Source organism: Phasianus colchicus, chromosome 2 (genome assembly GCF_987193195.1).
Source record: "Phasianus colchicus chromosome 2, bPhaCol1.hap1.1, whole genome shotgun sequence".
NCBI lineage: Eukaryota > Metazoa > Chordata > Aves > Galliformes > Phasianidae > Phasianus > Phasianus colchicus.
Window position 1 is genome coordinate 52709450 of NC_143437.1, and position 16810 is coordinate 52726259.

General features: G+C 35.7%; 1 protein-coding gene across 3 annotated transcripts in view; it reads right to left on the bottom strand.

Moving 5' to 3' along the window:
• The window catches only part of ADGRG6 (adhesion G protein-coupled receptor G6), a 110806-nt gene that overhangs the window by 92885 nt on the left and 1111 nt on the right, over nucleotides 1-16810 (bottom strand). For all 3 annotated transcript variants that reach the window (XM_031611256.2, XM_090135696.1, XM_090135697.1), the window contains exon 2: nucleotides 11724-11824. In XM_031611256.2, coding sequence (XP_031467116.2) covers nucleotides 11724-11824 — 101 coding nt within the window. The remainder of the gene's footprint in view (nucleotides 1-11723; nucleotides 11825-16810) is intronic.

The following is a 16810-nucleotide window of genomic DNA, read 5'->3' on the forward strand; positions in this document are numbered from 1 at the left end:
GTTGTGTGACAATAAAAGGAAAATTACATCACTGGTTTATGCCTTTATTTCCATCACACAGATAACTGACATTTCAAAAGAAGTATTAAGAATTGCGGATTTTAGATTATCTTCCTCTATTTTGGTTCACCATCTGAATCCCAATATTTTCCTCACGTCCACATGTGATAAGAAATGATTAGAAAGCTAAAAAATCTTATTCTGTCAGAACTGGTAGGAAAGAAAAGTTACACTATTTCATGGCAACAATAGACAAATAAGTGACATTTAACAGCACGTGAAATTTCAGAAATAAAGCTATTGACTACATAGCTAGAAACTATAAATTACAGATAATGAAAAAAAAAAACAAACAAGAAAAATGAACAGCTGAAATTGTCTAGATTTCTCTACGAAGCTGAGAATCTGGCTATTCTCCCAAATCTCCCATATTTCTGATGATTACAAGTTTTATCACAATGAAGAAGAAAACAGTCATTCAGATACATACAGATACATTTTTCCATGATCAAAGTATCCCATACTAAAGAGCATAATCAACCTCAAGTGTGCACAAAGGCACTATGCCATTGGACTAGACTTATAAATCTGTCAGCATTCAACAGACAGTACAGGAGATTCACCTGCACAATCCAAATATGCTCACATGTGTTTCCATACGGATATTTACCCTTAAGCAGTTCCAGAAGGTTAACTCAATAGTTTGTTATATTAAAGATTAAGATGAATAATGACGTATGCTATTTTATAGGCCTTTTTAAATTAGTCTTGGTTATGGAAATGTTTTCATCATACATGTGATTAATATTGATTAACATCAATATTAACTTTTAACTAGTACCAAGGACAAGTCAAGCATCATTATTTATGACAGTACGCAAGCACAGGGTAATGACCAATTGTACATTCAAGTGTATCTCCAGGAACCTCTAACAACGCTAACTCCTATTAGATGGAACATCATGCTACATGGAGAAAATAATACAATAACACAAGCAACGTTTATAGCTTTAAGGGGACAATCTTCATGGAGTGTCATTATAATTTCAAAAAAATAGAAAGTGAATTGTTAATCTGACTGAAAACTCTATATGTACATATACAGTTTAACGCCAAGAAAATTTCATGTGTAAACATATGTACTAGATCAATGTTCAGACTGGGCATACAAATTGGCAAGTGTGCCCAACAGTGGTATCTAATAGCACAGATTAACTCCTTGCACTTCAGGTAATTGTTGTTTGAATACATAAACTACTGTGGTGATGTAAAGTCTGTTTAACACCATGAAAGTCAAATGAAGTTTTGCTACTATCAGTGTTTGTACTCATACCTCTAAGTTTATGTTCCAGTGCTGTACAGATATGAGCACTTACGTTAAAGGAATAATGAAGATCACCCATGAGAACTGTTAAGACAGCACGATTAAAAAACTGAACTACAAACATGAAGATAACTAAACTACAACAAACTATAAAGAAAAAACTACAAGTATCCCAAATGAGCTTCTCAGAAGAACAAAAAACTCCCTTCAATTTTCACCAGCGTTTATTAAGTAATTAATGTTTGTGATACAAAGTTAATGTTTTGGTGATCACATTCTAGTAAGACCTTTCTTGCTTTTAAAAAATGCTTCTTTTCCATCCTGCCACCTCTTTTTATCGTTCCTTACGACGAATTCTATAATGGAAAGCTAATACAAATCTAATGTGAAGCAGTATATACTGCTAAAAGATTAGGTTTTAATGTTTTTGGTAGCTTGCCTTGATCCCTGCTAACAGCATATGTTTCAACAGATTTTCACATATCTGAAATAAATAAACACATTAGCTGATTAAGATAAGCATTGCAGACCTCACCCTAAAGATTAAAACTGGCCAAGCTGGGCTGCCTTCTCTCTAGAAACATACACAAAATATAGTATAAATATTATGAAACCTCAAAATATCTTTCATGCCACTCTAATCAAAAACCATTTAAAGAGGAAAATGAAAGTCTTCTTCTATGTGTTAGGATTAAACCACAGTCAGATTATAGATAGATAGGTATTAACAACTGTAGGCATCTGGATTCTTGTGATTTTTTTACTGTTTCTACCAATTACAGTTCACCAATAGGATGCAATAAAGTTAGCTGAAAAGAGGCAGATAAAGCAAAAACACTGTCTTTTCCTTAGCTAAATTTCTGAGATTGCTGAGAATGCTCATTTCCCAGTGAATAGCTGGAAATCTGAGGTGCTCAAAACTCCAACAAAGTGTAAAGTCCTTTATAAAGCCAGAACAGTGTTGAAAGAGGAAGATTCTCAATATCAGTGCTTTTAGGAGAGCTTGTACTCTTGAGGGCTTTTTTTTGCTGGAGTTCAAGTTAGTTCTTAAGTACCAAGTTGGGATTCACATGACATGGGGATTACACAGACAAAAAGTGCAATACAAAACTCTCTTGCCTTTCAGGCATTACTGGGTGAGATCACAGTAATGTGCAGACAAAACCAACAAGTTACAACACATAATTGCTGCCAAGTGTACACAGCAACTCTTCTTTCATTCTTCAAGCCTTTTTCCTTTTACACTCTGAATAGCAGTTCTGTAGCACCCTGCAAGTTAAATCTTTTAAAGACATGAGGTAGTACTTTGGCTTCCTCTGATATAACAACTCAGTTTGGCCAAGATATCAACTTCCAAACAGTTTCTGTTTGGACATTTAATGAAGGATTTTCAAAAGCATTCGACAGCAGCATATCTCAGCTCCTAGTTAAGGGCACAATAAAACTTGCTTTAACTTTGGTGGGACCAAATAAAACCCAGTATTAAGCACACCTAAAATGGAGGAACCTTCAGACTACACGTAGCTGAACATTATTGAAGTGTTTAATAATATCTCATTCTAAAATAAGTGCAAAAAACTATTTCAAATCTACATCTGCCTCAATTTTTAGCATTCTAAGAATATGAAAAAGTAAATGGCATGCTTACTATTAATTTAAGATATTTTCAATCTTGTTATGAGCAGGAAAATTGTTTTTCATTAACTTTTATAAAAAAACTTATTATCTAAGAAAAAAATATATTAAAAATTAGAAAATATGATGAATTTTTAAAACTAATGTAATTTTATTCCTTCAAATTCAGAATATTTATCACACTAGAAAACTGATTAAGATAAATGCTTTTGAAAACAGTATATTTATAAACTGGACTAGCATCTGATACATTCTGTTGGTATGATGTGTTATTCAGAAAATATCTGTGCAGACAAGTACAAGAATATGTGCACATTTTTTTTCTCCCCAGATCTTGAGTTCAGCTATAATCCAATTGCCAGTCACTCAACAGTGTCATGTTATCAAGTCATATAGATCAACCTCAGATACTTTTATAGACAGCAACAGGCAAAGGAAACAGCAAGCACAGGAGCTGCCTAAGAGAGAATATGCGTTATCATGTACATCAACACCACCAACAACCAGATGGTGGTGAAGGTGGTGTGGAAAGAAACCACCAAAACAAAAGAAACTGGCTAAGCCACACATGTATTATTTCCAGGTTACTTTTGCTTTACTAATGAGTGGCAAGGGATTTGAACATCCACATATGATATTACCCACATTAAAAAATTTGAACAGATTTTATTAGAGGGAGAATGTATACATATATATATATATATATATATATATATATATATATATATATATATATATATATACACACACACTGAGATTTGCCTTTTTAATCCTCAGCACAACCTTCTGTTTCCACGTGCCAACAAAGAAAGAAGTGTGTTATTATATCACAGACTCATTTGAGTTGGAAGGGTCCCTTAAATGTCACCTAGTCCAACTCCTCTGCAATGGTTCACTTTCACTGAAACCCTTCTAAGAACATGGGAAGGTTAAATGCACTTTGTCTGTAGCATAGTTAAATAATCAATTTAACAGAATAGTAATTCTCTGTGTACTGAGACAGATGGAGGGAAGCCTCCATCAGGCTGTTGGTATTGCTACTATACAGTATCTTTGCCTGTTCAAGAGACAGGATTTTAGCAGAAGCATGCCCAATCCAAAATAAGATCAAAATACGGAACAAAACAGCATAGAAAGAATAAACAGCCAAAATATGGCAGGTCAAAGAAAAATAAAAGCCAATGTTTTATAAATTAGTTACACAATAAACTGTAACTAGAATAGTTGGTGCATGCAACAAATCCGATGAATCAGGTTTGCATAACGAAGGGTGGAATTTCATCATTTTTTTAATTTATGCTTCTTTTAAAAATTATTATCAAACTATTTTTTTAAACCCACAAATTCTTAATTTGTACAAACGATGCTTTTGTTCAACACCAGCATTATGGCTTTTTTGTTATCGTTGTTGTCTGTATACTACAGATATGATTTCCTAAAATACAATTCTTTAAAGTTAAAATCCATGACAAGTTGGATACAATCTGGGGGATTTCATGTTCAAAACATTGGATAGATTGATATACACATGCAGCACAAAACCTCCTGGTTATTTTAGCTTCCAGTACAAAAGACACATTATTGGTGTTCTTTTGTGTACATTTAATGACTCAGCTGGCAAGCTGATTTCAGAATTCCTAGCATGTTTCCCATTTCTTTACAGTGCTATATGATATATCACTAACATACTTTGGAACTGGAAAACATTTAGACAGAAAAAGAAGTAGTAAAAGTAGTAGTAAAAGATTTAAAAATTAAACAGGCTTCTCAGCATTTCCTGTAAATTCAAGATGAGGAGAAACAAACACATTTTCCCTTGCTCCTCACACAGCAAAACAAAAATCACTGAGGACTGCATGATTTGCACAGATGCCTCTGTAATAACCTCAACCATGAGGTCTTTTTCTCCACCTAAGAAGTAGTTCTGATGAAAAAAATGACTTCAGCTTCATAGTATGGATTCGTCACTGTACAGTTCTTCATTAGATGAACTGCAAGAAGCCAGAGCATGCATCTGAACAAAACAAACTCTGTTCGCAGAAGGGAGTTGCAGTTTTCTGTCTGACACCCATTAAGAAGCATATTCATGAGGGACAAAGCTGGAGCTGGAAAAACTCTGATTGCATTTTAGCTTTTCAAAAATTAGGTTAGCTGTGTGACAGTCTGTTCATGGTTCTACCCTATGTTTTGCTAGAGATAACTCTTACAGATTTTTAGCATTAAAAAGCCATCATTTTACAATGTAGTGGGAGACAGATGAAGTACTTCAGGGGTATTCTTAAAAATGGGAACTAAATTCCTGTCACTCTTAACTGCCCAAAATATTTTCCAACAAATGCTTTTTCAGTCTAGAAGAGGTTTCAAAAAATGTTCTCTGAAATAAGACACACTGCCATGTCTGTAAAATATGGAATATCTTACATCTTAACTGATATAGCTGTATTTTTGCAACTGTGGTGGCCTCTGTTGTCAAAAGCGATGATTTGCTATACCGGAATTTGGACAAACTACTGAATAACTTAAGAGAGATGTTCAGGAGCTACAGAAGTAGAAATTCACCAAATGGGAATTGGAGAGCATGCTTGAGGGGGTGAAATCTGGAAGCAATTTTGTTAATTGTTCTCAAAGTAATGAATTGAAAGCAGTCAGCATACTGCTTAAGCTGTTGATGTCCAGTAGGACAGACAATAGCAACAAAATGAAAGATGAGGAAGCAAGAGACATGAGAATAACAAGTTCAGAGGGGTATCAAAAATGTATGACAGGAGTTATGCTTAAAGTGGAAAGTGAACAGAAGAACAATAAAATTAGTGTAAATGACAGCTGGGGTCCTGCCTTTGTAAGCAGAACAGAATCTTTGCACTACGCATTTCATTTCCCTGTACTGCAGCAAGGGTTGGAGCTTTGACAACTGTTTACAGCAACTAAGCACACCAATGAGGACTGAATCCAGATAAAACAAGAGGTGTTTCCAGAAGCCATCATTTCCCCTGAATTAGGTGCCTCTATTACCATATTTAGGACAGAAAAAATAGTTACAGTTCAATGTGCCACAGTAAGGAACGTATTTCTCCGACGTAACATCCTTATTGTACTAATACTTTATTCCATTTTGTAGAAGATATTTGAAGCCTATTGCTGAAATAATTATTTTCTTTCATGAGATTTTCTCTTCCACAGTGATTGAGAAGTTCAGAAACAGCATATATTAATTATTTACTCAGAAATATTTCTATATACCATCTAAACAAGGAATGCATTTTCTGGATGAGTTTTCTAAGTAAAAATACTTATTCCTTTGTAGCTAAAATTGCAGAGTTTTTTCAAATTCCTGTAAAATCAGTTATGTCTTTTTCTCCATTTTAACAATACCTGTGCATACTGTACTTGGGGAAGTATACCTATCTCAGACATCTCTGTGCTATGGTTGTAAGGAAAAGGCAGATGTTAACATTTAAGTTATCAGATAATTATATGTGGGGCCTTGATCCAGTGGACATTTACATGCTACACTTCATGCAAATCATTTAAGCAACCACATTAAGTAAGCAAATCCAAGATTGTAGCAAAACAATCACAGATTTTACAATATGCATGCAAAACCTGTAAGATCAGCACTTCTTGTTGACAAATGCTGACTGACAGAAGTAATCAGACCTTTCTTAAAGGTCTGCTGACATATAAAATCAACCAGTTTAATCACACTGTTTAATAGTAATACTTATTAAAATGCATGTCATATAACTGCTGAATATATATATTATCAGGAATATATATATCAGGATATCTATTTTATCGGAAAAAGCATTCTATTCTTAACAAAACCTCCACTTCATCGTGCAATATTTCTCATATTACCAAGCAAAAAGAGAAAAATTATATTCTCCACAACTTCAGTCTTTTAATGAAACTTCTAATTTTGTTCAAAAATGTTCATTAATTTTATTGAGAACAGCAGACAAATGTTATAAGGAATGAATTTCTTTACATAATAACCTCTAAGAGATGCAGCCCTTTGTGAAGTACTGTCCAGTTCACCATGAGTCACTTTGGAGTCTGTTGTTGGATATATACCATTAAACTAGATTCTTTCGCAACCATTGTCACATATAATGTTGAAAAATTTGCCTATGTTTTTAACATTTAACAGTGAAAAGAAGAAAATGAGGCAAAATGCATCATGAATAGATTCTAAAATCTAAAGGTCATACAAATGTGACCTTCAATGAAAGATATATTCTTTCTTTAAAGTTCTATTCTTCAGAGAAAAGGTTTCTACTAAAGAATGTACCTAACAAAGAAGTGCAGAGAATCCAGGCAGCGAGGGCCTAGTCAACTTTGAATTTCTATGCTGTTTGACCATATTCCATTTGGTTTTGGCTTACAGTTGTGTAGCAGGTGAGGAAAATCACTGTGCTTTTAAAGGGATACCACTATGGTTAATGCAAAGAGGACTAAACACTTCAGGGAAAAAGAATTATCAACATCAAAAAAAAAAAAATCAGAGCTAAAAAAGTAAACAGAGGTAATGAGAGGCAGCTTCCTGTGAAATTCATTCCAACAGTAATTTACTTCTGCATTAAATAAGCTGTCAACTAAGGAAAATACAAGAAAGGCAACTAGCCATTTTTTCTCTGCAAGACTTATATGAACAGAATAACACATCCCTCAAGCCAACAGGAATGTAAATATTAAACAAGACATAAATAATTACTTTTGATTTGTTTTCCTTAAACTAGATTTAAATTCAAAAGAAAACTGACAGGGAATGGGGACAGAACAAAAACACTTTGCAGCAATTCACTAAATATCCAATTTCCCCTGATAATTGCATGTGACGTATAGATGCCTAGGCAAGGAAAGAAATTGACAAACTGAATAATTCAGATTTTTTTTTCAGGTTTCCTGAGTTTTTCATAATATTAACAAAGGCAAATTTCCACTCCTTTGTTTCTGACAATGCTCTTGGTCTCATTTGCCATTGGCAGGAATATAAATGCACTAATTCCCACCCTTGATGTATCACAAGAGAAAAATGTGTCTGTGACAATGCTGGAAAGGTATTCCCTGCCTCCATACCATATGCCAGAGTCACACTGGATGACTGGGCTAAGGTCTTGGTGAGAGAGAGAGAGAGATAAGTGAATGTGCTGGCAATTATTTCATCACTTGCTCAGCAATAGGATCTTTGGCCCTTGTCTGGAGAAGGCAGGCTCAGTGCCATGGTGAGAAAACATGCTTCCTGCCCAATGCAGTTCCAGATAAAACCCATTCCCACAGATGGCTGCTAGCACTGGTGGCATAAGCGATACATCCAATCAACCTCCCTCCCTCACCTCTCAGTTGGCTACTGAACCCACGGAATCTCTAAGAAACCATCCCAGAACTGTGAGCGGTCTCAACTTTCTGCAGGCCCAATTAAGGAGCACAACAAATAGGGTTGATCCCACACTGGGGACAGATATCAGTCATATGGGAGAAGAGCCTGCTTTCAGATTTACTTTCATCTCATCCATCTTTTCTTGATGAATTAAAAAAGAACTAATTTCCCCGTCCCCCCTTCAAGCCACCACTAAAAAAATGACATGAAAATTTTAGGACCTTTGGTGGGATTAAAACTTACTCTTTTGTGAGGCCCTGAGGATTGATTAAAAACGCCTTGAGGACTACTGACACCAACACACTTTACTGATGGATGAACAACAGGACGAGCGCTCACTGACACAAGCTACAGTCATAACAATGCTGTGATAACAGCAGCATGGGCCGTAATGCAGAAACTCTGTAATGAGAACTGTAGATACATTTATACCATTGCAGGCGTACTCAACTTGTGAAGTTACATATATCCGACCAACTATTACTTTTTGTATTGAATTGCTGCTGCTTCCTTGTTTCAGATAAAAAATGATGTTGAGGTAAAAACGCAAACACTAATACTATTTTTTAGGCACAGCAAAATCCCTGTCATAATCTGAGATGTGGAATTTCCACTGAATCTTCTCATTTCCCCAAATTTGAAACAAAATAGAACTCTCCGGGGTAAAGACAAAAGGAAGGAATACAGAAATTGGGGAAGTTTGGAAATCATCTAACTTATTTCTCAGTCCCCAAAGGAAGAGCACTGAGATTTTAATCATGTCTGGCAGGCATTAGCATGCGCTTTCAAGGACTGAAATTCCACATTCTCCCTTGGCAATCTATTCCACTGCTGTCTCTGCTCTTTGATAAGATTTCCTCCCCTCATTTATCTCGCTGTAATTTAAACCTGTATTTTTTGCCCTTTCAGCTGTCTAAAAAGATCACTCTTCCTTCCCATTGCAGCTATCTCTTCAAATATTTGAACTTAGATGTTACAACTTCTGCTTACTTTAGACCAAAAATTCTTAGTTCCTTCTGTCTGTGCCTGTTCCATTTTACAGAACTGCGTTCACTCTTTTTGCTTCCTTTTGAGCTCTGTGAAATCATCAAAATATACATACAAATAAATAGATGAGGAATGTCTGAACCTCAGAAAAAAAGGTTTTAATTACTTCTCTTTAAAACATCACCACTGTAATACCTCAGCTTCTTTTCAGTGCTTTCCCTGGAAGATAGACAAAGTTTTGACAAGGGAGGCAAGACATATGCTTAATCTTACAGACAGAGAAACAGGAAGAGCTAAGTGATTCAGTCACAGCAGCCAGGCACTGCTACCACAGACAGGAACAGAAACCTGTGAAGCTGCTTACTAATCTCATCTTTATCTTCACCCCACGTAACAACACGCAGCCTGCAGCCAATACGCCACAATACTTCAGGTGGCTGACATTTTATTTTTATTATTTTTTATATTTATTATTATTTCTTTCTGTGTAAAGTGTCAGAATCTATCCATCAGTTCCTCAAAGGTATCAGATCTGTAGTTTGGGATTATACTTCATTGCCTTACCCCACTGATCAGTTTGCAGCTGAATAGTCTTTCCACTCCTACTCTAAGTTTTCTCCTGTGTGATCCTTCTCTTAAGCTTTGTTTCTGAAAGCGAGCCAAGTCCTGCAGATCTTCAAAAGTTAAACCATAAAATTATTGCTTTTGCATTTTTTCCATGTCACGGCATGACTGATATTCTTTTCCTTATGAATAGCCTCATAAATAATCCATAAAACCTGTATCTGATCATCTTAATCCTCCACTTGTATGTAACCTCCTTTAGGCAAAGCTTAACAAGCCCCAATTGCTTTCTAAGCTTACAACTCACTAGCTAAGCTGGGTGAATATCAGGTTTTACAATATTTTTTCTGTAAATTCAGTAAAGCTTAAGGTACCAGGGAGATTATAGACACCATATGAACACACAGCCAAAAAGATACATTTTAAGAACACAAAATAGAATTCTTTCCTGCCTTATTTGCCTTGCTCTAATAAAAAGAACAGATGAAAAGGACACATTTTGCAGCTGTGGTTTATAACCTATGCTTTCACGTTAACAAAAAGACAAAAAAGAAGAAACATGAAACCAAAGGGTCTGCAAGCAAGTACTGCCAAATGGCAGCTTGCTGGAGAGGTGAATGTCTCCTTTTCATTTCAGTCGAGTATTAACAGCAAACTATCTATGATCTCTTTCACTGTTGAACAGCAAACACATTTGTCTATTGAACCTGGGGATGTCTAATGTTCCCAGCATACTGACTGGGGCTTTCTTGCTCACAGAATTTATTCTTGCTATACTGTCTGCACTTTTTATAACCATATTCTTATCAAGAAGAATTAGCAAAGACTAAAGGTCTTTGGGCCTTAATGTGCCAGTCACCAGGCAGTAGCCCTCAGCAGCTGTAGATTACAGCAGTTTTTGCTGACTTATTTTATGATGAGGAAGGCAGCTGCAGGATTGCAGGGACACAGAGGCCATCAGCCAGCTGATGACAGTCGGATCCTAAATGTACATTCCTGGCTACGCAGTTTAATAGAGATGGAAAACACATATTAAAGTGACGAAAAGCTGGAAACTGCTACTGCACAGCCACTACATTCAAACATCAAAAAGCCCTGTGCATATTATTTAGAGAAAAAACAGTGTCAAAGAAGCTAGAAATTCTTTCTATATATAACATCCTTTTTCCAATAGCTAGTTTGTAACAGCAAAACTACCCATCAGATATGGAATTAGCTGAGCAGTACAAGCTGCTCCAAAACTTTCGTCTGCTCCAGAATAAACTCCAGTCTTTTTTTCCAGTAAAGCAGCTGGAGCTCCTAAAATATTTTGCACTCTAGTGGTTAGGAAAATACATTTAGTAAATGAAATCTCTTGTTCATATGTTTAAAGAAACAGTCACAATGTGTTACATTACTCTGTGCCTAAAATGATGTTACATTTAAACTGACTGCTCAGTACATATAGCTTGCTGAGAAGTTTCTATAACTTGATTGATAAAAGGATTTAAAGATAGTAAGTGTACTGCAGTTGTTTTACAGTCACAACAAATTCAAGAGAGAGGGAGGTGTCAACAAGGTAAAAGAAAAAAAGAATAAGAAAAAAAAGAATAAAAATGGAAGAATTCAAAGAAAAAATAACAACAAATAATAAAAGCAAAATGACTCAAACATAACAACAAAATTAAACAGTAGCAATAAACCCTATCAAAGCACAACTAGTAATTATAAAACACCATTTTCATCAAAATGTTATGTTGTAGATAATTCAGTTATGCATAAGCATAATCCTTAGTCATCAAACTTTGGCGCCTGAACCATTTATTTAAGCAAGAAAATAATTTGCTAACTTACCTGCTTGCTGCATGCATATAATATACAGGATAAACAAGTAGAGACAGTGCTGCAGCTTCCATTTCCAGTGACAGCACCACATTTCATTTATGTGAGACATCCTGTAGGATTGAAAAAAAAAAAAAAAAAAAAAAAAAAAAGCAAGTAACAATTCAAGAAGCTTTTCAATAAAACAAGAAAATAAGAAAATGCTGTTCCTAGTCAATCTAGTAACTAGCATTAAGTAAAGCTGAAAACTTGAAAATTTTGTTTGGCCCTAGGATAGCTTGAAAACACAGAAATACGCTTCCTACAAAGAGTCAGAAATGTTGTTGCCTGGTTCATAAATGTTGTTGCCTGGTTCGTAGTTTATGACAAGGGGGAAGGCTGGTCATCACTGGGCTTCTGATCTGACAGATAAAATGATATTTCACAAAAAGAACCAAACAAGCCTTATGACTAGAAAGTGTTAAGATGGGTTTTGGTTTTCTGGAGATTGCAGTTTTATTTTACTATTTACATAATTTACGTATACAAATATTTATGCTGTTTAAATATACGTATAGACACACACACACGTATTTATTATTAACTATATAAAGATGAGGTGTGAGAATTTGCCTACGCTCTTGATCAACCCTTCCATATCTGCTAATGCCAGCATTTTGATAGCTACAATGTCTTCTGCCAACAACTGAAACTTTTGCCAAAATCTAGGGGTGCTGTCCAGCTCTGCTACCAGTGAAGTCAGGGTCAAGTTTATTATTTAATAAAAACTTGCAATTAAATAAAAAACATTATTATTTATAACTTGAGATTACAGTTTCCTTTGCCTTGAAGTGCACATGACATTTAATGGCTAAATCAAAATAATTCTTCCATAATAGGCTGAAGGAGAAGCAAGAAAGAAGATCCACAATGATTATGATCAGAGCTTTAACTGCATACACAAAATAAATGGTTCTCTATTACACTCCTGTCTCATTTTATTCAACAAGTTAGCAGTGAGCAAAAGAGAGGAACAAATCACCAAATGTCCATATTACTTTGACCAAATCCTTACCATCCTCTTTGAGGATGACTGTCACTAATTGGCTTCAGTTCCCTGAGATATTATCTAGTAATACTGGAAGAAAATCTCTAGCAGAGATTTTCACAAGTCTATTGCCAGCAACAGCACATAAAGAACCACAAAGACACACTGATGAACACAAATATCCTCCAGGACATTGCATATTAAAAACAGAAAGGAGGAACGTATTTTTGGAAGGGCCACTGGTATCAAATATCAAGACAGAAATGTGAAAGTATAGAGGAGTTCATATTCAGTGACCAGAAAATGTCATTTTCCTGAACTTGGGAAAAGAGCTTTCTGCTTCACAGACATTGCTGTGAGCCTGCTAGCAAAACCTGAGGGCAAATGTAAACCTTCTCCCAGTACTGGCTTCTGTTTCATTCCAAAGTGAAGCTCTGTAATGTAGACAAGCCAAACTTAAAGCAGAGAGATAAACCACTGTAAAGGAACAACTAATGTTTCAGTTTTAAAAGTTCATTAAACCACTTCTATGGGCTAGATGCCAATGGGCCCAGGTAAATGAGACTTCAACAGAGACCTACAGTCAGTTGGGTTTCACTTCAGTGCAGCATTACGTGGCAAAAGCATCCAATTACAAAAGAAGTTCAGCTCTTTTTGGAAAGTTGTATCAAGTTAGGGATTTGAAGCTGATTTATTCCTCTGAGATATTGTAAAGTCAAACTTAACAAGTGTCAAAGACAAGCACTGAACACACTGGGCTCTGAAATATAAGAATCTCTTTGATGAAGCCAGACACACAAAATAACCAGATTATCAAACAATAGAATGATTGTCCTCGACTTAACAACCTCAAATCCCCATTGAAATCTCAGGCAACAGAATGCTGAGGTTTGGAAACTGTTCAGTGTAAATAATTCATAAATTCACAATGCTCTTAATATTAATTTAGAAAACTTACTTTGAACAGAAGTCCTTTTAAAACATGTAGACAGTTATATGCACATATGAACAGATACAGCTTGCATACGTATAGCTCACAGAGAGATGAAATAGAGAGGCTGAAGGTCATAGCATGATATAAAAGAAATATAGAATAATATCACTGTTTCCACAGGCATTTACATCTACTGATAAGATAAGCACTAGTGTGGTGCATAATAATCTATTGATGAAAACTTGAGGAAGTGATTACATTGCCAGATTTTTCTTTTTGAGCAGACATATTAAAAGTTACTGGGCTAGGAAACAATCATAAAAATTTTCAAAAATTTTAAAATTCAGAGCTAATGTGTGTTCATTTTCATCTTATTGATGCATTTTCTTTGTGTCGCTGCAATCATTTTTGATGCCTCTGTAAGCTCACATAGAAAAATGACCTGATAGGTTTTTTCTACTGCCTAGGTCGGGAATATATCTATTTAGCCACACTGCCTTCAGTGTCCTTCTTAAAGAATCTGAAATTCTGCGTTAGTCTGACATGGCTATTATTTAATTTGGCCAATTCTATTTGTTAATGATCGCTTGCATTGTGGTAACACTTACAAGCCAGTGCTCAACAGTGTTAGTTTACAGTCTACTTCCTCACCCTCACTCTTGTAGAAAGCACAAGTCAAGAAAGATTTCAAGAACATGGATAGTCAGCAATAGAGCAGTGCACAAAATTGCAAACAAGGCAGGAAAGAAATGACTACCAAGATTTTTCCTCAGAGAAAAAGGCTAGATAATTATACAACTGCTATTAAAAAAATGGACAATTCTCCACCACAATAAACAAACAAATATGTAAAAAATGTCAAGCCTGAATCCTCCACTTCTATTATCCATTGTTGAAGGAAAACAAACAAACAAACAAACAAACAATTTTCTTTACAGTACATCCTTTCAGATAAAAGAAAGGATGAAGGTCTTATCAAAGAAGAATGACCACAGCAGAAGCACGCTACCAAAACACTTGACTAATCCAGGCACCATCAGTCAGATCTGTTTCTTTTGGAGAAGATTTTGAGGAAGACCTATGGTTATCCATTGAACAATGCACAACCTGTAGCAGTGTTATCCTTGAGGAAAAAAATTCACTTCTTGGCACGTTTGAGATCTTGTATAGACTAAAAGAGAAGAAATCAGAAGCCTGATTGCGTTCAGCGATGTGCAGAATACCCCTGTTCACACAAAATGTTTTCTTAAATGGAAGTCAGCTAATACTGACAACAAAACACCAAAATCCACCTCTAACAGTTCGATTTGGCAGACAACCACGAAAAGGAGTTAGAGCAACAGGTAAATCCTTGAGAGAAATTTGGGAAAAAAAAAAAAAAAAAAAAAAGAAACGTTGCAGATATTATTCACCAGTTCATACACACTGTGCTTGTATTTAATATAGGTTCATTTTCTTGATTACTGACATTTATTAATGACTAAACAAGAACCCAAACAGTGTAGGAATAATTCAATAGAGAAATCAACAAACAGTTCTGGGCTAGTTTACAGCTTGTCAAAGGATGATTTGTGGCATGGTTGACTGTTGCAATAGCACTGACTGTCCAAGAGAATTGAGACCAAGAGGCCTCATGTTATTATTATTTTTTTAAATAAAAACTACAGAATCACAGGAGTTGGAAGGGACCTCTGGAGATCATCAGGTCCATCAGGTCCAACTTACTCCTAAAGCAGGCTCCCTACAGTAGGTTACACAGGAAAGTGTCCAGGTAGACTTTGAATATCTCCAGAGAAGGAGACTCCACAACCACTCTGGGCAGTACTCTCATAATTTAATATGATAGAAAGACAAAAGAAATGGAATGTCAGAGCAACAATGTACTAAAACACACCAAAACATTAAGCAAGCAATCCATAACAAAGATGATGAGTCTGAAACTGGCCATCTCAGTCTTTAACCCTAGATAAATTAAAGTTGCTTAGCATAGTCTATAGTGTTTTTTCTTCCTTACTTTGTTTCAAATCAAATGAAAAAGCACTGTTCTTTTCCCCACTGATAACAAGCTGGCAGCTATGAACATGTCACAGTATATTGTCAGATTGAGAACCAAAACCGACATACTGCCAAGTGTATTTGGGGTCTGTTAGGACACCAGTTGTAGTATCTCCATTACAGTTTGATGTAGTCTCACAACAGCGATCCCTTTTACACATTTTATTTGCACCCCTAAAAAAAGTAGAATAATTAGACAGTGTCCTTCCGTGGAGTCTTACAGAACTACCAGCTTTTCTATGAACTGGCATTATGGCACTGTAGACACTATGACAAGGCCAGCTATGCAATTCAACAGTCCACTCTACAGCTACTTTCATTTCCTATAACATAGGGAGACAATGGGCTTATTCACAATTCATTCCAGAAGAGCAAAATAGACGTGTAATTTATCTAAGCCATAAATGGATGGTAACGACACAGTTAAAGATTAAATTAGTGGGAGTCTTGCTACATGTAACTAATAAACCTTTTATGTGCCAGCAGTCAGCTAGAGCAGCCTCATCACCTTTTAGGGAGTACAGTGCTCTGCAAGAAAATACACAGAAAATGTGAATAATCTTGGAGCGTTTCATTTGTATACTGCATGGCCTCAAATCATGGAACTGCTATTTGAATACACCATCTTCCTTGTTCAAGGCTTCGGCAAAGTTCCCCAGAGTGGGATGTGAATTCTGCCCCAGGCAGAGTGACTTTCTTTGGTCTCTGGCATGTCTAAAGCTGGCAAGAAAAGAAACGTTGCTGACAATTTAAAATGAAAAGGAAGATAAGATCAATTTCACAATTTTTTTCTCATATAGGTTGTAAACAAAAAGATCTTAAGCTTAATCACTCTTACGTGGAGCTTCAAGTGAATGGTGATTACAATTCACATTTCAGTCCTAGTGAATTAACAAAGGAGTGGGTATTAGTTTTGAAACCCAGGCTGTAAAGGATTTCTGTAAGCTTAATTACACAACGTCATGCGAAACTTTCAACCTGTTAACTCTGACATGTTCTTAATTATTCTTACAGCCAACTTTGAAAACACCCTCGCCGAATGACATGAAAGTAATGACACTGCCCCGTGATTTAACAATGCCA